The 24,395-nt window shown below is 38.9% G+C and overlaps 1 protein-coding gene across 7 annotated transcripts in view; it reads right to left on the bottom strand.

Annotated features, from left to right (window-relative positions):
- The window catches only part of LOC140666217 (uncharacterized), a 191,181-nt gene that overhangs the window by 4,894 nt on the left and 161,892 nt on the right, over positions 1-24,395 (bottom strand). For 6 of the 7 annotated variants that reach the window (XM_072893147.1, XM_072893146.1, XM_072893145.1 and 3 more), the window contains one exon: positions 11,579-11,620. In XM_072893147.1, coding sequence (XP_072749248.1) covers positions 11,579-11,620 — 42 coding nt within the window. Of the gene's footprint in view, positions 1-7,292; positions 11,621-24,395 lie in introns of those variants that run through there. The other variant, XM_072893149.1, reaches the window with a different exon arrangement.

Genomic DNA, 24,395 nt, shown 5'->3' with positions numbered 1-24,395 from the left:
AAATCTTTCAAGAATAAAAAAAGGGGAATGATAATAATTTGAATCTCAATATAATACAATATATAACAATAAGTACGATCCGCCTTTTCTTGTTTTCGCCAGACAACCGCTTTATTTTTTTCGGGGCAGATCTTGGGCGCGGATCCGAAACGAAACTTGGTTATATCTCTCCGAAATAATATCGCTTTTCCGTTCAGTCCTTCGTCACACGCGGCGGTATATAAAAACGTCATCGGTCTCCGGTCGATGCAATCGCCGTCAGGTTAAACCGCGTAATAAAAATAGCGGACCTCGCCCTTACCCTTCGCCACCAGGGATTCAGCCAACAATATGGCAAGATGTTTGATGACCCGATCGATCACGGCTCCCTGTCCAGCTTCTTCCGAAGCGACCAGCGCGAATGTCGCACGTGCACATACATACACATGTCCCTATGCTCGAGCAATGGGACGCGAAACGAGAGACCGAGACTCTATCGTTGGGTATCAATGCACGACGGATGAGCGCTTCTCCTTCTTCCTTTCGCAAACCATTCATCGATCCCGCGCGATTACTCCTTGTGCTAGATATTTATTAGTAAATCTCTCTCCTATACATACATATATTCTTGTTTTTATATATAATGCAAAAACATTCCTCAGGTTTTTCTCTGCACGCTATATATTTCTGTAAATAAATAAATAAATAAATAAATAAATAAATAAGTATAAATATATAAATATATATATATATATATATATATAATATGGGCTTGTACTATAATTTTATTATATGATATTAATGCATATTGCAAACATTATTTTCAATCCCGCAGATAGAAATTTGTTGAAATTATCCAAAACGCATTTAGCGGACTTATCAAAGTTGCTTTTGAATAATATGTGGTCTGTTGATAATATATCGCGCCTCATGTTCGTATTTCGTTATTCAATTTTCATTATACAAAATTACATACATTTACAAAAATCAATCCTACGCGTGTTTTAAACTTTAAACTATTATGTACTACATGTCCTTTTGTTGATTTTTCAGAGTCATTATTATAAATTATATTGTTACGTGTATATCATTTACAATACATCACGGACAGAAGATGGTATCATAAAAATGATTATCCATTCGGATCATATTGCGGAATGATTGTACTAGCATTAGTATCGCGAGAACGCTCATTATTCGAAGAGATTACAATAGATTCGGCATAATAACCAATCGCTGAATAATGACGTGTAAACAGAGTGCATTCAATATCGTTGTACAAGCAACGTGACAGAGACAGACAGAGAGAGAGAGAGAGAGAGGGAGAGAGAGAGAGAGGGAGAGAGATGCGAATGCCAATACAATAGTAAAATTATCATTTATTTCGATCAGATGCAGCTTTCGGTGACATGATGCCGAGTTAAATGTATGTATGTATATTATTAAAGAATAATAGAGTCTTCGCGGCTCGCGGAAAATAAGCAATTCTCCAGTCGCGAAATTGAGCAATTTTTCCGTATTTTGTTTACGCAACTATGATTGCGTATCGTTTTGCGGCGCTGCTGCCTGAAGCCATTTGCATTGTTAATAGCAAAAAAAAAAAAAAAAAAAATGCAAAATATACATCGTAAGGTTATTTGAAGAAAAAAAAACTTGTCTTATTAGCATAATCTAGCTTCCCAGAAGACGACCATCAAATGCGACAAATGTAAAGGAAAATATATTAACTATGCACGTGCAGTCTGATTGCCTCACAATATGACGCGCTTGCAACAGTTCGGAGAAATAAGAAGAATATAAATGTTGTATATACCTTTTTCACAAACTATGCTCATAATGGACGAATGAATGAAAAATTTGATATACAATTTTTTTTCTTTGTCAAGTAATCAAATCAATGTTAAATTAAAATAATAGCGACAAAGAAATGGCGACCTTTGACAAGTTGTTCAGAGACGTGAAAAATTATATAGACGTTCCGCTGAATAATTTGTAAAATATGTGTGCCATCAAAATGTCAATTTACATAAATCTGTAGCATTAAAACTGATATTTAACCATGTTTATAATAAAATCAAAGTACTCGTTCTAATAGGAATGTTTTCTTTTTTTTTTTGCAATATTGCGTAAGGTGTTTTTGTACTTTATTTTGTCATCTTATTAACGGGACAATGTTTCAGAGATGCACACCTAATCATTTTTATTCTTCCGAGACCAGTGTAAATATTTAAAAAGGTAGTATTATTACACGTATGTTTGTACGGCTCAGTGTTGTCTCGTGAGAAATGACAGACATTCGAAAGCTCGTGGCGCTTTTACAACAGTAGTGTACGCGATTTCGACGCTTTCACGCGAAAGTCGAGATAGTGCGAGATGACTGACTGTATCTTCCTACTTCCATCCTTGAAAAATGATCGCATTGTCAAAAATACCGTCTGACTTAGTCTCTCACCTGCGTCCCTCGTCCTTATTTTTCTTTATGCTTATCTATGCTCTCCCTATTTTTCCTTATAAATTATTCCCGAAGGAGACAGAAAGCTTTGGACGAAAATGGGAATCGTACGAATGACTCTTCAAATTATTAATGTTCCTATTCGTGGCCACTTTTTTAGCTTTTCAAAAAAATATATTTAATACGATATACGTCAATAAACGTTAAAAATCAAATTTTACGTTAAATTTTTGCAAATAATAGATTTTTTTTATATCCTAAGAAAAATTAATTAGATTCTTGGAAATTAAAATAATATTTATGAAAAAAATGATATTAGTATTTCTTAATATTAATATTTTTTTGATTAAACAGGACCTGGCAAAGTCTTATGAATGAAGGAGAATATTGACATAAACGATGAGTAAAAATTGGATAAAGATAGAATTTGTAAGAAAAATCTAAATTGTTCTACCAAGATTATCTCAATTCTGTACATTGACATTGCCGTATTTTTCTCTAGTATACCCGACATAGTCGTGAAAAATGGTCTCACTGTCAAATATAACTTACGCCTGACTCCGTCACCTGCTCTTTCCTCATAATTCTTTTTTATGCGTCAGTTGCACGCACACACACACACACACACACACACACACATGTAACGTGTGCAACTTATTTTAAAAATGCTTCAGAACACTTTGCCAAATGTACTAAAAAAATAGCTTACTACGGTACAAGTGATAGGCGTATCGCAGTGATTGAGTCAAGAGATGGCCTCCATAATATGTTATCTTTGTTATTCTCGTTAATTATCATTTTTTATCAATTGTGAGAAAAGGACGAGTGTTATTCATGTATTGTACATAACATATGTCACAACATAATAGCACAAGTATAATATAATAGAAAAAAAGGGATTCTCTATTCCAAGCAACTTACAATAAACGCTTAAATTTCTATTTGAGGATAAGCATGCTAATTCCGTTTGAGGATAATCCTAATCGTAACGCAGAAACGTGCGAATGCCGCATCGGCGCATTCTATTCAGTCTTTCATCGCTGTACGTTTGAAAGCCGTCTTTTGCGAGCGAGGCAACAGGTTGCACAAGAGATTGCAAACTTTGCGAAGGTCAAACGTAGTCGTGCGTCGCGTCTTCGCTCTATCGTCCTCTCGAAAGATAACATATATATATATCTTTATCTTTCAAATCACAAGCCTATATTTGTACAAAAAATCTGCATAGCAATAATTGAAGTGATGATATGGCAAAACTTTCAGTCAGTATGCGATATTGCTTTATTCTCTCAATCAACAAGTGATAAAGATTGAAGAAAAACAACAAATTGTATTCTCCGTGATGTCAACAATGATTAGCAAGATCAGTCGTGTAATAAAAACAAGATTCTCGGTAATTAAGCAAGACAGATCGCAGTTATTATTATCTCGCCAAGTACATAAATGATTATCGTATCATACGAATTGATGCGACAAAATGATATAAATTGTTCGAGTTTTTATATGGCAATAGCCATCAGTTGGGTGGTTCGCCGAGCGTATCGCAACGCTCGATGAAATAATGTACAAACAAATGTGTATAAATAAATCTTGATGAGATAATGGGAAACACTGCACTGCTTTATTGTCCAGGTGAAGTAAACTCACCACTGCTGAAAACCGAATCAACCTGCGCAAGCGGGTAATCAGAGCCAGAAACTTTGCTCAATTTAACTTTGTTAATAAGCTGCTTCGACGCGCATTTCTGTCGAGAATAAAATTTCCAAGATGGCTTTGGGATCGGCCAAACTTGTATATACATATATATCATCCGTTATAAATAAAGTTATTAACATAATCAAACTGCATGGCTTCGTTTAGTAGATATCATAATTACTCCAAGTAATCATCGCGTTATTAATGTTCCTACGGTAGTTAATAACGCATCAAAAGGAATGATGCAAAACATTAAATGACGCGACAAAAATTTCAACGACAAATAGCATTAAAGTGCTGTGAAAATGCGCATTTATTTATGTAGATTTAATTACGATTACGGAACAGTGCATAGGTTAATGTATACGTGTACCATAGTGCATATGATATGTGACATAATTTTATTTTTTTTCCAGGAAACAATTTACATTGTTGTTAAAGTCACGCATCGGTTTTATCATCATTTAGCAAAATCGCGATGAATGTCTTGCCTAGAAGAAGAGTTATGCGGGCAGGTAGACAGAAACGTCAATGCTTCTCATCAAGCTAATACAGCGAACGCAAAGTGAACTATGGTCTCTAGAATCTGATTGTGAGAGTACTTCCTCGTAATAAAGTATTGTAGATTGATGACTGATGTGTTTGCGCGTTGCATTAATGAGCGCGGCATCATGAATTTACAACCAGTTCACCGAATAAAGTTTCGTTATGTGCAAATCGACTGAAAGTTCAAATACATGAACCGACATATTTTATCATGAAGGGAATAAAAAAAAAAAAAAAAAAAAAAAGAAAAAAAAGAGAGAGAGAGAAAGAGATAAATATGAATATGAAAATTTTGCGATTAAAAAAATATTACATTTCCATTAAAATTGAACAAATAAATAATTTTATATTTTTAACTTTATATATACTTTATATATTGGTTTAGCATTGATATCGTGTAATAAATAAATAAATAGCGAGCAATTGTGTAATTTACGTAATTGACGTAATTACGTAATTCACGTGAGTCGAGTGCGATGGGCAGCGACAGAGAAATCGTGGTAGTCCGGTTTGCTAATGTTTGTACAGCTTTTAGAAGAGTAACGCCTTTATAGAGGCAGTTAAACTTCTAATCAAATTTTGCTAAAAGCAGGTTGCTTCCATATTATCGACGATTAACCATACGCTCGTTACGACCAACCTAAATGAAATGTAGCGATTGAATTACCAATTGTCATGCCGGCTTCTGTACTTTGAAATCTAAAGCGAATAAATATAGTACGCAATAAAATACGTAATAAAATAAATCAATTTTTTTTCACACTTTACAAATCATGTAATGTTAATAAAAAAAAAAACAGCGCCAGCAATGTAATTAAATACAAAATACTGACAATAACTAATGATATATGTGATAAGTGTTGCAGAAATGATACGCACGTTTGTATTGTAGATATTAAGGTATAAAAAAGAAGTAACAAAGATATCGATAATCATATGTAAGATGAATCAAAGTGTCATAATCAGAATGACTTTGTCATAATATATCATTAATCAGAATGATTTGTAATTTTTCTTGATATAAAAATATGAAATGATAAATGTGCGAGTTGAAGTACTCTTGAAATCTCTTGCGATATAAACGTCAAAGTGTCAAAATAAATTTGTAGAAATTCGTGCAAAACATGTTTAAATCGCTTCGATGCGATTATCACGATGTCAATTATCTTTTAATAAAAAGTTTCAGTAAAAAAAAAATGCAAAAATTTTGTTTCCGAAGACATTAGAATTGGCATTTATTTTTTTTTCTTTCTTTCCATCTTTCCTGATAAAATAATAATAATAAAAAAAAAAAAAAAAAAAAGTAAAATATAAATATAAAAGAAAAGAAATATTTCCTCCTTTGCAAGAGTTCTTTGAAAAGAGAAGGAGAGAGAAAAAAAAACAACATTCTTAAGATTTTGTCTCGCGACGAATAGCGGCTTGCACAAAGCTGCACTAATTTGCATAAATTGCGCGACGATGACATGGACGGCCGTCGCTTCGCACTTTGCTAACTGGCTTCGCTTGCTTGGTATAGGCTGTGCAACAACGAGGAAGCCGAGATCTTTATGGCAGTGATAAACCTCTCTTCTCTTCGCTGGCTTCGAGTTACAAATGACTACTGTAGGTGAAAACTATTGCCTCACGGTTCTCTATACGGGATACCTGAAATGCTTTACCTGCGCTCTTTTCGCAAAAGTTGCATTTTATAAACGTCATGCTTAATATCTCACCCGTTCAACAACCAACATTTTTGTAATTGACTGCTAAAAAAAACCTTTTGAATTAAAAACTCGTGAGAGAACGTATAAAATTTCTACGTGAAATTAAATAATTTTTTTTCAAATACCAAAGAGCTCTTTTCATCAAATTTAATGAAAACCAGTTTGCAGTCGCGGCAAGGAAAAAGTAAATTTCTAGTAAATCCTTGATACACACCCTGTATATCGTGCACTCCCCGATTCTAACCTCGTGCCTTCCATCCCCCTTCGTTCCCCTTAGTTCCCCTCTACATTCGCTGACCTCGCTAGTAGCGAGTCCCCGCAGCTGGTTAGACGCATGAAATAGGACCGCTCGTAAATCCTCGTAACGCCTAACCACCCCTTGCCAACTTTTTCCAACCCCCTCGCATCTCTCTGCTCTTTCTTCGTCGCCGCAACGAAGTTTACGAGGATTATCAGGATAATAATTGTTATTAAATAGCTGGCGTTATGGGCCAAACAGCTTCGGGTGTTAATTAATAATAAAACAAAAGTGGTGGGAAATGCGTGGGAGAGAACCTTTGCGTATTCTCTGACACGAATGTTTCGATGTCACGTCCTCTTTTTGATCTTTTTTAAAATTTAATTTCTACGAATAACGAGAAATGTAAACGCACTACAAATATGGTTAATAGCATTTCGTGTATAAAATCTGATGCAACGCGAATCCCGGGCTTTTCCTCTATTGGCTGACGTATCGGCGACCAACCGTGCATAATTAGTAACATATCACAAGAGACACGCGGCAGAAGTAGCGACGGTGGAAATACACAAATACGCGTTTAATGAACGTGAAATGGAATTCGACTATCAAGTAGCGACGTGAGGGACGTTGAATTCGCTTCGGCGCGGAAAACTACGGACGGGGGGAGGGGGGGGGGGTTGGTCTCGCGTGTCCTGGCACAAGCAAGGCGACGCATATTAATCACGGCTATTAATACTCGAACCGAGCGCCATGCGAGTCTAAAAACCATCGCACATCATGATGCAATATCGCAATAACGACATCCTACTTTTCTTCATCTCTGCGCACTTGTAATTGTCTGGTTACATCGCATTATACGATTCGTTGTTTGCAATTTGAGACATTGAACATCTCGTGCGTTTGTTGATATTTAAAAAAAAAAGTTTGTATTTATCCAGCACCGAGGAAAATGTGTCATTTGATTGACGTCAAACACAATTCACAGGTCTCTATACGCATTTATAATTCCGTCAAGATAATGAAAGAAGAAAGGAGCGCCGAGGGCGCAACATGGGGAGGAAGAGGGTAATGAGGGAGAGCAGGCGTGTAAACTGAAACGCCGTGAAAATTAATTGCCAAGACCTTTCCGCCCTTAACCGAGGAGAATCGCACCATCCCGGGTGGGGTGAGCGCCCCTTCGATCAAAACGCAAAATTCGACACTATTCGCGTGGGCGATGTATAAAACGCTGCAACAACCGGATGTCACGGTCTGCCTAATATCCGGCCGATAAGCAAACTCTTCCGTTGACAGGGTGTATGTATGTACGTGGATGTCAAACAGACGATGGTATATAAATGCGTGAGAATAAATATAATTTCAAGAGTAACGCGAATAACAAATGCGTATATAGGGATTATTTTTCGTGATTGCCGCGACGTGCAAAGGAAAAAAATACATACCCATTCCACTTTCTTTACGAAAAAAAAAAATCCTTATTCTAGACACGCGTAGAAATCAATTATTTAGAGATACAATTAAAGTTTCTATATGAGATCGTTAAGCAGACAGGACTGCGACAGGAGTCGCTCTCTCACGTTTTTTCCCGAGAAAGATGAAAGGATGGTGGAATTTGAAGGCGGCGGCGTTACGCGTTACGCGTTAGAAAGACGATATTGCATAAAAGTGTCGATTGATTTGAGATACAGCGCAGCGGAAGAAAAGCAGGGAAGACGAGAGGGAGACGACAGCAGGGTTGCGCGGTAGCAGGGTGGATAGAAGAGGAGCTAGAGAGAAGGAGCAGAGAAAAGCGGTGTAATAAAGCGAGCCGTGAACGAAGCACGCATCTCGGCGAAGGAGGGGCAACGGCCACCGTTACAGAATCTTACGGCCTTCTTCGATTTCAAGGGGTCGACAAAATCGAGGGGCAGGAGGGAAAGGGGGGGCCTGCTTACGCAATACTCGTCGTCGCTTCGTTACAGGTTACAGGGATGCAAGGGAGTCGAGTAATCTTCCGTTTTCCGCGATCGTCTCGCGCGCTCGCTCGATTACGGAACAAAAGCAGCTCTTCTGGAATAAATTAAACGTGCAATTAAATCTCTGGATAAGACACGCGCGAGATAGCAGCTGATATCGTGTTACGAGCGCATTAATACGGCCGGAACTCGTTTCTACTTATTCTTTTTTTTTTTCCTCCCCCTCCGAACGCGAGCATTTCATCTTCGTCTCGTTTCTATCTCTATCGCGCGGATAATCGCGCGCACCTAACTCTCAACTCTATTGTGCTCAATATGCAATACGTTATACGAGACGTCTATTAGGTTCTTCACCTTTGTGAACATTGTGAGTGGAGCGAATTTATACCTCTACCGGAGTTAATAAAGCGGCTAACGTTAATTTTCGAATAATTCATATTTGTGATATCATTAAATTAACTATAATTTAAGGCTCAATTTTTTCATATATGCACGCGTGATTGTTACTTATAATTCTTCCAATGTATCAATTTACTACAATTTATACAATATTTGTCGAGTGAAAATAATAATTTAAAACTATTTGCAGATGAAAAAATGTTTCCAGAGAAACCCGCCTTTTGTCGACGAGAAAATATTGAGAGGTTTTAAGATTGATGAATATATTATACTCATATCTACATCAAATCTATATTATTCTTAAGAAAAATATATTTCCCCTTTATTCTAAAATTCTACTCTTTTATTCGTTGTAGGATCAAAAATGTGCTTTGCAGAAAAATCGGCAATGAGATACTTTCGATGCGATAAGAAGCGATATTTTGGCTGTCCCTTGAACGCATATTGTAACAAAATGCATCGTAGAGAGAAGATGAAGTCAACCAATCAAGGCTCCGTGGCCACCGGCTGGCCAGACGACTCCTCGGTAATTGGCCAGTAATTGTGTTTACTAATTGAAATTACGACCGGTTGTACGTAACTCGAGCACACCCCTGACAATATCGGAAAATTTATTGCGACATGTTTGCTGTTGAAGAAAGCAGCGAGCGCGTTGAGGTGGATATTTTCCACAAACTTACTCTCGAATTTTGATCATTTTCAAATATATACCGATAGTTATATTAGTTGATAACAAAAAAAAAAAAAAAAAAAAAAAAAATTGTTTAAAAATTAAAGTATAAAGAAATCAAATTAACAATATCAGATAATTAACGTATCACACGATATGATAAAAGTCCGTTCTTTGCGTTGCAATTTTCATACTATGTATAGCGTATAATTAGAAATTGAATCGTTGTAATTTTTTTTATATATGTTTGTGTGCTACAGAAAATTTAATTGTGATTTATAAGAATATATCGAGCGCAAAGAAAAAAATATAATTATGCGTGAAACCTCAAAGATGCAAGTCTTGACAAGATTTGAGAAATAAATTTAAAAAAATTGTGCAGAGTATTACAGTCTGGCCTAATAAAGAAGTATTATCTTGAGGAGTGTTTCAAAAGAAATTGATATTTTTTAAAATTTGTTTCACTTTGAAAATGTGAATTTCTTTCCGGGACGCGTCTGCAAAGGCATTTAATTTGTTCAAGAAGGGCTTTACATTATATCGTCGCTTTTACACACCCGTAAAGTGATCCGCGAACGCGATCGAAGTGCAGCGATTTCTATTCCGATCACGTACGCAGCTTCGACCAATAAAACTTTGCCGACTTCCAGAGACCACGCAGACGATTCTACGTTCCTGAGGGAGAATAAGGACCCCTTGAATAGGAATCGAAGCGATCGCGCAGGAGCATGCCAAAATTCATTTTATCGCGCTACTACCGCTTAACGGTCCATTTCATTTCTGTGAAATTCGTTTCACATCAAATTTGGATTCTAAATTCGAATTTACAAGGGATCGTTGAACGTTAAATAATGTCAAATACCATCAACTTTACATCTTCTTTAAAAGAGGTGAAAATAGCAGATAATCCAACTCGCATCGTTACAATTTACATAAGCAGATTGATCGAGGACCAATTTATTGTCGCTAATACTTTAAGAGATAATGATTCGAAACTCGTCCCACCATCTGTACTTGCACGCGATTACTTTCACAAGATGCTCGAGTCTTTATCGATAAAGAATGTTAAAATTAAATTAAATAAAATAAAAGGAAAAACATTAAATATAATGTTACATTTTTTTTTAAACATTAGATTCATCGATGGCAAGAGCTGCGCAGTTAAATTATTAATAAAAGATAGAAACTATCGCGCGAGACTTGGCGATAGATTTGGCAGATGGATTCTTTCATCGTACTTAATGCATCGTAATATAATAGGCTGAGAAGCAGAAAGGGTGGGAAATATTGTGAGAGAATTGCCGTAACGTCGCCGCGAAATGTGTTGGGCCGGATAGATTTTTAATTTTGCGATTTTTTAATTATTTCCACCGCTACTTTTTAAAGTCGGGGACGGTCTGGCAGGTCGAACTCCTTCCCCTCCCGATATACCACATCGCGACACAATCTCATGCCTGTAATTGAAAAAGGTTGTGCAGGTCGTAGCTTTCTGTCCTTTCTCATTGCGAGACAGTGGTAGGAGATGCAATCCCCGCTATTTCTCGGCCGTTCTCGGTAAATAAAATTCCGTCTACTATACGTAGCTATCGCCCCGCTATTTGATTCTATCTTCTTGCGTTTCGTGCAAGATTATTTTCGAAAATTTCTTTTTCTTCCTTCGGCCTAATTTAATCACGTAAACGAGTAAAAAATTTGAAAAAAAGTGTAATGTGTCGTTAGGTTAAAGGATACTTAAAAGTAGGCGATAATTTTTCGATTAAATTACATTTGTAACAATTTCGCAATATTATATGTACAATATTCCTCCAGGTGTATAATTTTTCACGATACATGATTACCTCTAACAATGGAGTCTTATCTACGTAGGTGTAAAAAGAAAAAAAAAAAAAAAAAAAAAAAACAAAAAAAAACAAAAAAATGTTACGTGTGCTTACTCACTTGTGACAGTAGAAATTACGTGGGAAGATGAGTAATCGTCATCTGAAACAAACATACACACAGTACGATGAAATTAAATGACCAATTAGATATTATTGAGATATAGGTGTATATTGAATTTAAACGATACATAATACAGTATATAAACACATATGTCGCGTGTATAGAGAAGAAAGGGAATACTTTTCTCTCCGTCGCTAAAGAAAGAAAAAAAAGTCGATATGTCGAAAGTTGATGACACGGCTACGGTTACGCAAAGTTTCAGCGGAACACGACGCTTTCGACATTAATGACTTAAGTTAATATCGGACGTCGAGCATGATGCATTTTGGCTGCGAGCCTCGTAATATGTATCTCGTCGTTACGTCGCCGTTACGACACGGACGCGCATATACGCGCATGTACGCGCATATACGCGCATATACGCGCATATACGCGCATATACGCGCATATACGCGCGCGAAAACGATATTTCACACACAGTTTGATGAGCTCCCCGCATTAAGCCGGGGGTAAGTAATTATCGACTGAGCAGTGACCAGGATGGCCGGGCTCGGCCACTCCCTCCTGGGGTGTCCCAGTGCGTGTCACCGCATTAACCACCCCTATACGGACATCGTTCTCATCAAAGTTCAAACGCTGCATATCTCCGATACGTCATTGTAACCTCTGCACGGCTTAATTAACGAGACTGTACGTAGCGTCGGTAGCGGACAAGTATTAATTTACTTCGATATCCGTGTCATCCCGAAAAATCGTGCGTTATGGACAGTTTCGCGATTATCCCTTTCACGGGATTCGGGAGAAAAAATTTAAAAGTGATAATAATGATAATAAGGATACGTAACGAGTGGTTAGGTTGTTCTTTCTCGCGTGCAATATTTTATCGCGTCGATAGTAATTTACTAATAGCGTGCGTTCAGATTTCTCAACGAGATATCAGAGCATCAAGTGGTATAATTTACGATAATGATGCAAACTTGTAAAACAGAATAACTGGATTATTTTCCCGGAAGAATGGATAGGGTGGAAAATATTTTTTTTATATTTAAGCGAGTAGAGCTGAATTAATATTTTAAGGCGGAAAAAAAATTGTGTGAGCTTGCCTGACTTTTTTTTCGATACGTGCTGATATGCACATATTTTTGCATAAATACCTGTCAAAATTATAACATAATTGGACACAGCATCCTAAATATTTTCATTAATGTGTAATCTTGTGAAATTGAATATCCTGTCATCAATTTGATTAAAAGAGTCCTATATACATATGTCCCATTTGATTAAAAGAGTCCCACACAACACAACACAACACGGACAAACGTTAACGACGACACGATAGGAAGAAAAAGTTAACACATGGAACCGGGATTGTATGCACGAAACGCTAATTCGTGCTAATAACCGTATGCAATTAATAAAATTGAGTACACGAAAATCCCGGATAAAGCCGACGTTGCATAAATTGTATGGAAATGTTATTTTATCGATAATGTTATCATAACATCAATAAAACATTATAAACATTAATTTCCCTTGCTTTTTAAATGGTTGAGTTTGGTACTACGTAAATTTTTGATTATGCAGCAACGTTGATGCATATAAATTTTCAGCAAAAAATTTTTAAATTATCATTTTCACCATCAGAAGAGAAAAAAACCATCGATATTATTTTATTTTCTTACTAATGATTCTCAACAATTTGCTTTGTAGAACGACATTTGCATTTTTTTTTTTAAATACGAAAACATGACGCTAAATCGACGACGCGTTTGTTCGTACTAGTATCGTTTAAAAAGAACTTGAAACTGCTAAAACAAACTTTTTGAGAAATAAGATTCATTCTTGATTGCGTAAGATTGGGTAAGAGAAAGATCGGAATAGAAGTCATATTGGGACCATTTCACCGATTTGACCGGTAACCTCGTTAAACTTGGAGGGAAGAGCACTCCTTTCTCCCTCGTGACTCGCAATCAGTCCATTCTCGACGACGCGCCGTCCAAACCTTCCTCTCGAATTACCAGCGTGAAAACGATTTGGTGTTCCGCCAAAGTCAACCGTGTTTTCCTTCTTCGTTCACCTTCGAAAGAAGGAAGATTAAGAAACAATCAGCTCTCGGAAGATCGAGAGCTCGCGTGTCTTTGGAGAGTTTCGTGACGGTTTATAAGCCAAGTTCCGTAATTAAGTTTAGACTAGTGAGAGATTCATTCTTTCAAACTATATATTTTCTCAAAGATTCCGATTTCATACAATCAGAAATAAAAAAAAAAAAAAAAATGCGAGTCCGTCTCTCGAGATTGCCTTTTTATCAGCTAATAACATCGACGCAACGCGTTACACCCGAATATCCACTTGCTTTGAGCCGCGAGGAGATCCACAATATTAGTTCCTCTCGGTAGACGTAACAAACGCACAGATAGGGGTTATTTTATTCCTCTGTTCCGCGTGCGCGAGCGAAGAAAGAAACTAAAGGCTCGCGGCAAAGCGAAGCGAGACAAGACGGGGAGGTCGACACAGGAGGACATTATGAAAGTATTTTCCTAACCGACTGGCAAAGCCCCGAAGACATTTATCCCGCGCAAAATGAAGTAAAATAAATATAATGTAAAAGGCAAACCGCGATGTCGGTACCAAAGAGTGCGGTGCCGTCACGTAGGCAGGCCGTTTCTCTTTCTCCACTTCCGCCAAGTCTCCGACTTGTTTTCGTGTCCTCCTCGCCGAGAGACGGAACGGGGAACGGGGAACGGGGGAGAGGGAATAAAGACGAAGGGCGAGCCCCCGTCCGCGAGCTGGTACAACCAGGAGGTAATGAAAATGAAGAAACGGCTGACGCGCGCGGAGTCGCGGCATGGAAAAGGAGAGGAGCAACGACGGGGGCGAATCTTCAACGGCTCCAACTCGTTTTGTCTCTTCGAGGATGCTCCGTTCCCTCCTGCCTTCCACCCTCGTCTCCGCCCGCGGGGATTTTTCCTTCTTGGGTACTCGTACTCCTTTTATATGCCTCTTTCAATATGCTCTTCTAACCCTCCACCGTCCGCTCGTACCGGTCACGGAGCTCCACTTTTCAACTTGACATTTTCAATTCTTTTTTTTTTTTTTTCTTTTTTTTTTTCTTTTTCTTTTCTTCCTTTCCTTTCACGTAATCGTCTTACGAGAAAGCAACCGAAGCAGCCATTCGAGAAACGTACGACGATATGCCGCCAACTCTCGGCAATTCCTCTACAATCCGGCTACTTTTCGCCAGTCACCAGTTGGCGATGTCTTCGCCCGACGATTCCACGCTTTGCGCTCACGGATTTGCTTCGTGTTGTCAGAGATGGCAATTTAATTCTTCGCGGCAAAGAAAGAGTTTTCGCGTTTCAGAAAATGCCGCAAAAGGATTTAGAATAATGAATTCGATAAGCGCAATCTGTCTCATATGCACATAACGTGTCGTGATACATGTCATCGTACAACGCTAGGTAGATTATTCTAATAATACGAGAATAAACTAATCTAATGTAGCGAGACTTTGATGCAGCACGAGTTATTCAATAGTCGCGTCGTAGAAATTATTCTCGGAAGAATTCATTTTTTCAACACTAAAAAGTGACGAGCGTTTTTATTTTTTGGAGATTAATATCCTATTTCTCGTGTAAAAGATGTATAAAATTTCGGAATCTTATGTTTTACACAAGAAATAGGTTATCAATTTCAAAAAGTAAAAACGGCCAGCAAAATACTTTTTTATCGTCAATTAATTGACGATGATTTTAGTGCGAAAAAGAAAATATTGCAAATTATTAGCGAGATGCTTTTGCCAACCTGTGCGGAGACCTCCACAGCGACATCTCGTAATGTTCGATAGTGCGTGAATGAAGAAAAATACAGTCGTCTTATTAAATTAAGCATCTCGAGAAACACAGGGGAGAATCATCGATGCTAAGACGCTACGTTCTCGAAACGCGGGCGTGTTTGCGACTCAACGGATCGGATCGGTTCCTAGGAACGACGACGTCGATTGGGTCGACCGGTGACTGCGTTGAAAGGAACCGTAGAAGGAAGGCAGAAAGATATTTACCAGCGTCTCCTCTTACAACCTCGGCAAACTTCAATTCCCCTTTTCCGCGTCCTGGCTCCCCCGTATTTACAATCGGTTACCCGATGCCTAATCCGATGAGAGAGAGGAGGAGGGGAGGGGTGGGGAGGGGAGGGGGGACAGACTGCCGTATCGTAATTTAAGGTGAACGCACGAGAGGCACGAGGAGAGACGCGACGAGACTCGCGCTCGTCCAAGTAGAGATCGCGTGCTTTCGTCAGACATCGTCTGTCTTGCTGAATTTCTCGGTTATCCATGATTATCACGGGAAAACGGCCGTGATAAAGGTTTGAGATAAAGGGAATAAAAATTCGGGAAAAAAAAGAAATAATTCTTCAAACATAAAATATTGATATATTTTGTAAAAGCCACTTTGTTGCCTGTAACGTTGTTGTCGATTAAAGAGATACGTTTCGTCAAATTCGAGGCACGCAAATATAATTTGGTAACAGAGCTGAAAGAGGCGCAGGCGCGACGAAAGACTAGAGACGAGAGAAAGATGACGCGTTAAAGTCAGAAAATTGAAAACAATCCGTCACCGTCAAAGAGGATTGGTAAATTTCCGGAAATAATTAGCGCGATACACGGCACGCCCTCACGTACATACATTTGCATTTTGCTACGTGCCGCCAGGATGCCAGATCCATGATTTATTTCGCGTAAATGCGCACAATTAACGCAATTCCGGTATCAATTCAATATTTTGGCCGACACAATCTGTTACACGTGCGAGTACAAGTGTATATTTTTGTTTACTTCCCTCTTCATGCCGCCCCTCTCGTGCCGTCGAACGATATTTGTAACGGTCTGTTACGCGTATGCGCATACGTTGCACGCCGGAATGCACTCGATAATTGCTACTATTTAAAATTGCATCTCCCACCTCTCTTTTTTTTTTTTTTTTTTTTTTTTTACGAATTTCGTGATAAATATCCGGACGATGGCATTGCTTTATGCGGATTGGAATATATACCGCCGACCGATGATTTTTTTTTTTTATGCAAAAATATGTGCAACGGATCGAGAAAAATATGATCCAAACGATCATGCGCACACATCGATAGAGGATACACGCGAGCGGAATAAAATTAAGTGATGCGACAACGTGTAGAATAACGAGGATTGATTTCCTTGTTCACTCGAGCAAATTTCTCAACTTTCAGATGTTATGGCTAAATTTCAAATACCGTATATGGAATTCCAAATAAAAAAATGGAAGAAGGAATGGAAAACCGTAATGATGACATTTTCAACGGATCACTATATGTTTGATTAGATTTATCTCTCTCTCTCTCTCTGTATTCGTTTCACATTTATTATTGCGTTCGCGGTTTCACTCGCGATAGCAAATACATGCCGTTCGATGAAAACAGTGAGCTACTCAAATTCCAATAATATATTCAAAGAGAGAGAGAGAGAGAGAGAGAGAGAACGACGACCAAACTAGCGATATCTGCTGGAAGCTACTCGGCAAGTTCGCGAGGCCTCCTTACCTTATAAATATTCAGATTGGTAACAACCTAACCCTTTCCCCGCAAAGGGAGAGTCGTGCGCTTGAATTTTTGAGGGTTAATCGAGGCGAAATTTAGCGGTTACTCTCATTTAAATGAGCGTCCTTCGCTGGGAAAACCATTATTGCAGACTGCCGCCATCGGCGAAGCGTAGTTATACCGCCCTTCCGACAACTGGATGAGATTTCATCGTAAAGAGGCGAGAAACCACTTTATTCAAACAAACTCATTAACAAATTATCTAATTTTTATTCATAATTAAGAAATTGTAAAGACTCGCAAAAAAGTTTATAATTACTTGTATATTAATAAATAAATCAATCTCTTTTGATATAATTATAGTTTTATGTTTACAATCGTCTTAACTTTGTAAAGTTAATTGTTTATACAAAACTTTATCTCTCTGATTAAAAGACATAATTGAATGATAAAATATAAAGGGAAACAAATTATTATAAATGAATAGCGTCTGTCAATAATATATCATTTCAAGTAAGACATAAAAACATTAAATTCAATTCATTTAATTATATACGTCCGTAATCTCAATAATTTTCTTTATATTCGCACGTGTAGCTTTTCTATAAATAGTTTTATTGAAACAAAAATTACGGAAAATTACAGACCGAGTTGAATCGATAATGTACATACGCTAGTCATTTCAAACAAACACAAATCTAAAAAGCGTTGAAAAAAATCTGATGGTGCGTATCGAATAATACACCCCGTAGATTGATAGCGACTGAAAGGCCCCAGCAAACTATACGACTGTTTCGAAGCGATTGGCAACTCAGAACCTCAACCATATGTTGCGGTGTGTTGGTAATCCCGCCAACCCCTTCGGGCATGCGGCGCACACCCTCTTTTCTCGCCCGCCGCACCGCGGTTCAAACATCCCGAGAACGGGCGTCGACGGAAGGCGGAAGGCGGAAGGCGGAAGGAGGGGGTGGCCAAAGCAGGGACCAGAGAAGCGGAAACAGAGACGAGTACAAGGAAGGATGTTGCGCGACGCGAGGAGCGAAGGGTGCATAAGGGTGGAAAGAGACGAGACGACACGACACGGCACCGAGTGCATCCTTCCGTGTTGAACTTTCCCTCTATGGTCTGAGTGAAATCGTTTCCTGCGGAAGAGCAAGCACTCCGTACCCACCGCCCAACATCGCGATTTCCTTCGCGAGCCAATTCGCCGAACATTCGTCGACTTCCGGGATGCGATACCCGCTACGACGAACGGCAATGTCGGACTTGAGATTGAAGTCGTGAAATTTTCGCTGCATCACGTGATGGATACATCGTGGAACGTTTTCGTATTTATTTTCCCTTATCATTACATTTGACGGCCACATTTTGAATATGCCAATTAAATATAATAAACTGTTTAAGGAAAAGGGGGTTAAGGGGAGAAAATGCACTTGCAAAATATCACAAAATGAGAATTGCTGAGAATTTTACAAATATATATAATTAATAATAAGTTTGGATAAAATCATCTTTTTTTTAACGACTCTTGTAATTTTTGATAAAATTATAATTTCTTCAAGTCATTGTCAAGTTATTTATTTTTTATCCGATTAAGAATGAATAACAATGGAATCAATAGGTTTTAAGAAGAAAAAGTATACATAAAGATCGAAAAGCATGATTTTAAGACATAAAAGATTTTGATATTTTTATATATATATATATAATATTTCTTTATATTTTAGTAATTTTTAAATATTGAATGTTTGTGCGTACAATATACATATAAACATGTCATATAGGCACATCTTTCTCTTTCCTAATTTGAATGACAGATGCTGTAAATGGCAACAGAAAAGAAAGTAGATTTGTGCATATGCTTCTCTCCCTCATTCGCGATTGTGCTAAAGTGGCTGCTTAATACTTAATAGACGTCATCGCCAATAGACATCGAGTGGATCCCATGGTATTACGGCGCGTGTGTATCGCGATATCGCGTCTCGTAATGCGTGATGCGGGTAAATCCTCAGCGCCGTGCAAAAAGCACGATTGCCAAAGCTCCCGGACGTACTCCTCTCTGTTTATAGCAAACAACCACCACATGACGCAGCGAGAGCGAGGGCTGCGAAACGGCAAAATAGGGTGAAAGATGTCGAATATTCGGGCGTCATCAAAATGATAACGCGATTAGGGGGCTCGAAGGGTGCGTATCTATAAATTATACTGATTCGCAAGCACGCTTCCACGTGTTCAACGTGTCCCTATTTTCGAGATGCGCCATTTGAAAGATCGTTGAAGAGATTAAAAAAAAAAGAGAAAAAAAAACCTTTGAGAAAGATATCGAGATTATATTTATACATATATCCCGACTAAAATAATTTATTTTCTTGTAAAAGAAAGACGTCCAACCGAATACGATTAAAATAAGAGAGAATAAGATGTCGTTTTATCGGTAAGATATAGGGAGGAAGAGGGAGGATAAGGGAAAGAAAGAGATGGGGAGAAGAGGGTAAACGTAACGTAAGGTAGCGGCGCCTGTCAGGCTGGAATAATTTTAAATGTAAATATAAATTAAAGTATTTTTTTGGTTGCATGTTGTGTTGCCTGCTGTCTGCGTCCGGTTCGGAAACGAGCGAGAGAGACAACACAGCCTGCTTCCGTGCCTGCCGGCTTGTCTGCCTCTACGGTGCATTTGCATATTAAGTGGCCGCTACCCAATAACATCCCCGCTCCATAGAGTTTCACGTACCTTATCGCTCTCGCTCTCGCTCTCTCTTTCTCTTTCTCTTTCTCTTTCTCTTTCTCTTTCTCCTTCTCCCTCTTCCTCTCTTCATTGAGCCGTCAACGCCGATAACACGATGGTTTCTCGATAAAGATCTGATTTTTTGAACATTTTTCGAATCAAGAACGTAGATAGAGCACAAAAATAATTCGACCAGGGTATGTCATGGCAGCAACTAATGGATGATGTATTTTCAAAATATATCATTAATAAATTGAAATTTTAGCAGAGAAAATCGCGTACGCTTTTTAGAACAATCCGTATAAAGAACCGAATGTTTTTTTATTAATGCGTTTAAGCGTAAAGGCGCCATTCACAGAATCAAATTTATGGAGCGCGTGACATAGAATATTGTTTTTCTCTTATCGTACACTAAGTGCATACAGTTCGATATTTTTCAATATGAGTGATGTTTGTTGACTCTCGATGTCAAAATAATAGAAAAAACATAACGGTATGAAAATTTCACAATAAAAATTGTCATCAACGGTACACAGACAGCTGATTCTACATAGCTAGCAGGAAAAATTTCGTGTTTTATTATCGCAATCTCCTTTTAGAAATCACCAAGCATACGCGGGTGATTTCTAAAAGGAAAACTTTCAACAATACGCGAGTTTTGATTAATTTAAAATAAAATCTCGTAAATTTCGTTTATAAGAGACTTTTTTTTTTTCACCTTTAAAAGCATTCGTCTCACTCGGCATATCCATAATTAAAATAAAGCTGAAAATTAATTAGCATCAAAAATGAAAAGTGTCGCTTTAACGTTCGTGACGGGAATTATCTTTATACCCGCGGGTGACTTTTATAGAACGCGGCTCTCTGACACCGGCAGAGAGAACGGAAAGAAAAGAAACTCAGGTTAGGTATCTTATACATTGCTGCAGAGAAGGGTGAATTTTGTCGCTTCGGCGGAGTAAACTTCGACGAATGATGACCCGCGCCCCGTCTTGCAACGCACGTCGGGTTACACGTGCGAGCGTAAAGGGGAAAGAAAAGAGCGAAGGAAACAGGCAAAGTGACAAGAGTAAAAACAGCCTGAAAACGGGGACGGAGTTGAGGGGAGGGAGCGCGGAAAAGGGTCTCTTGCGGTACATTTGGGTTTTATTGAATATAACGCGCGTGTGTGAAACACTCTCCTCCCCTTCCTCCGACTCTGGCTTTTCAAGAACTACCCCTTGGTGCTGCTCCATTCGCGAATCACCCACCCGTCTACCGACACCACTAAACCTCGCTCTCGCCGACGATAGAACGAACGGTCGCTACGGTTATTACGGCATACACACTGGCTTATGGCATTTTTGCGTGCATTTAGATAGTTCTTTTCTTTTCTTTTCTTTTTCACCCCCCCCCCCCTTCCTTCCTTCTCTTTCTCTCTTTTTCGTACGTCTTTCTTTCCTCCGCACGGAGACGCGCAAAGTTAACGGCCTCCCGGAGCGACTTGGAAGAAGCACAGCCGGCTGCCTTCTCCGGCCTCGTTATCGAACTCGACTGCACGATCCGGGCTTTTATACGGTCTCTCTTACCACTCGCCTGATCCTTGCCTCGAAAGGTTTCATTAGGGAAGGACCACGCGCGTCGGATACTCTTCGTTCGCCAGTTCTCGGATGTTGCGAGAATATCGCGAGATCAGGGAAGAAAGTCTCGCTTCGATAGATTGAGATGTTTGGAAAATAATAAGCCCGAGAGAGAGAGAGAGAGAGAGAGAGAGAGAGAGAGTTGCGATCGGTTCGGATTCGCGTTGCGCTTATAATTATTTCCGAGCTGCGAATCAACGTTCTTATTGTTAAACAGTTAGCGAACGAAAACGGTCTCAGGACGGACGGGAGAATCAAATTTCCGCGAGATGAAATGAACGACGACGAGGAGGCTAATATTATGCTTAATTAAGAGCGTGATGGGAGAGGAAGAAGCAACCGAATATCTGTTTAAAACTCTACGACGGTATTCCTTCGCGCGAGTAGTGTTTCCTTCGGTTGAATTAGCGATATTTTCACCCACAAAAAATCATATAGGTATATGTATAATTTCTTTACCGTACGAACGTAAAGAACGGAGAAAAAAAAGCCTTCCTTTCTTAACTGGAACCGATAGCGTTTCTGCGTTCTTCCCAAGCTACCTCCATCGCGCTTTTTGCCGGTACACTGTGTGTGTGTGTGTGTGTGTGTGTGTGTGTGTGTGTGTGTGTGTGTGTGTGCGATAGCGACAGAGAAATATATACCGGGGGTATCACGTTGAATAAGAAAAGACGTGGAATCTCTCGCAGCATCTGCCGATCGTGTCCAAAAGGAGAACGGAGGAACGAAGGGAAGCCGGAGGTCGGAGGCTTTACGCAAACGTATTGCATAACGGTATCAAGCCGTTTTTGAAGCGCATCGTGCAGGGGATCAGGATGCTATGCTGGATTCGATACACGTATATATACGTATATGTACGTACGTATTTATATGTACCATGTACGTACATCCGTCGATGATGTATGCTCATCTCTCGAAGCATTTCAAATATAGGAAACAAAAGAACGACTACCGAGTTTTAACTTTAAACTTGTCAACTTGCGAGATAAATCTTTGCCTAATTTTTTGTTTAGTGATAGAAAAAAGTGCTCATATATTTATCTCGTCTCTAATATATTATTTAATTATGAAATTATTTTCATTTTCAAAAATCCAACATTTATGACATGTATAAGAGAGAATGAAGATTATGGGATAATTATTTAATCGATTGATATAAAGAAAAAAAAAAAATTTTTAAGCAGAAATAAACATTAATTTAAAATTAATTTAAATAGTATATTCCAATGCTAATCGCAAATCGATGATTGAGAGACGCATTTATTCCACTTGAACGGAATTTTATTTAATGAAAGACAACATTCGGAATACATCTAACTCGCGGTGAGGGGTGAGGGGTGAGGGATGCGGCGCCGGCGAGGGTATACCCGGATCAAACAAAAGAAGTTGTACGCGAGCATGCTACGCTATCGAGTTTTTCTAGTGTCTGAATCAGAATGCAGACTCAGCTTGAACCTACATACCTTCAGAAGTATGCACATGATATTTGCATCAGTGCATGTGAATGGATAAAACTATGTGCGCAACAGTTCGTGACAGAGTTTCTCAAACGCAACACCGCGACGCTCGGGGGCAACAGGTATTGTGTCTCCGGTTTCTGTTCATTGTAACGTGTAATGTATCGGTAACAGATTTTTGACATTTCGTAAGATGCGAAAGAAAAGACCACTTTCCTAATAAAATAAAATTTTCACAATCAACGATAGGTATAATAAATTTTTCTGAAAAATCTTCGCCGACTATACTGTATTCGATTTCGCTGGAATATCTTTGAGAAATTAAAATTAAAACAATCATCGCATCTTTACGAAGGAAAGGATAATTTATACTCTTCCTTTCTATCGAGACTTCGTCTCAGCCTCTAGATGTCGGCGCGGTATCGTCGCGGTATCGTCGCCTGACAACCCCTGATCGCCGGACAGCCGAACAATAAAGGCCCGCGTACAAAAGCCCAGTGGCATTCCTATCCATTCACACATGCGGGAAGATCGTCTGGACAATGCTAGCTGAAGCTCGCGAGCTCTACGTACGGCCGGCAGGCTCGATATTAAAATACTTTGGCGTATCCCTCCGACGGCGACGGGAGGGAGAACGCAGGCGCCGAAAAGCACGCGACGGGCAAACACTTTTCAAAGGAGGCGGAAGAGATTCTTTCTGTCGCGGCGACAGCAAATTCCGCGGATTCTGTTCGAACGTTGTATCACAATGTATCTGTTCCGCGTTAGAGACGCGATCCTTTGATGTCTGTGTGTGGATCTGCTTTTATTGTTAATAAAAGCTTACTCGCGCGAGCGTGCAAGAGAGAGAGAGAGAGAGAGAGAAGCCCGAGGGAGAAAAAGAGAGAGGACGCATTGAATCTGTCGTTCCTCGGAAGTAGAATGCACCCTTGATCCTCGAAAGACGACGACGTTGTTATATTTTACAAAAACGCTCACTCGCATATCGATGCCTCTCTCTCTCTCTCTCTCAGATGATATTCCGTATCAGTTCTCGCTGCAGATTTATCTCTAGCAATGTTCTTCGAAATATCGCAATCAGCCGAGCCGAGGATAGATGGGTAAAAGACACATTTTCTTTCCAATTATTGATCACGGTTCTTCAATGTGCCCTCGTTCGACGAAATTCATACGTTTGGCGCAAACTCTGTACGCTTGTCGAAAAATATGTCCAAAAAAAATACAACACTGCTCTCACATCGTCGGTCAGTGCAGTTGTAAGCATATCGTGGTATTAAATAATTCTCGGAATAAAATAGCAGGAAATTGTATCGCGTTAGCCACCCCTGAATAGAATTGAAAAAAATGTATTATTATATATGCGCGTATATTTATGATGACAATATTGTGACACAACAGACTTACATAAATGGGGAGAAATCTATAATATATATACGAGAGGTAGAGGA

Source organism: Anoplolepis gracilipes, chromosome 5, assembly GCF_047496725.1.
Source record: "Anoplolepis gracilipes chromosome 5, ASM4749672v1, whole genome shotgun sequence".
In the NCBI taxonomy this organism is placed as follows: Eukaryota; Metazoa; Arthropoda; class Insecta; order Hymenoptera; family Formicidae; genus Anoplolepis; species Anoplolepis gracilipes.
This window is presented reverse-complemented; position numbering and strand designations above follow the sequence as displayed.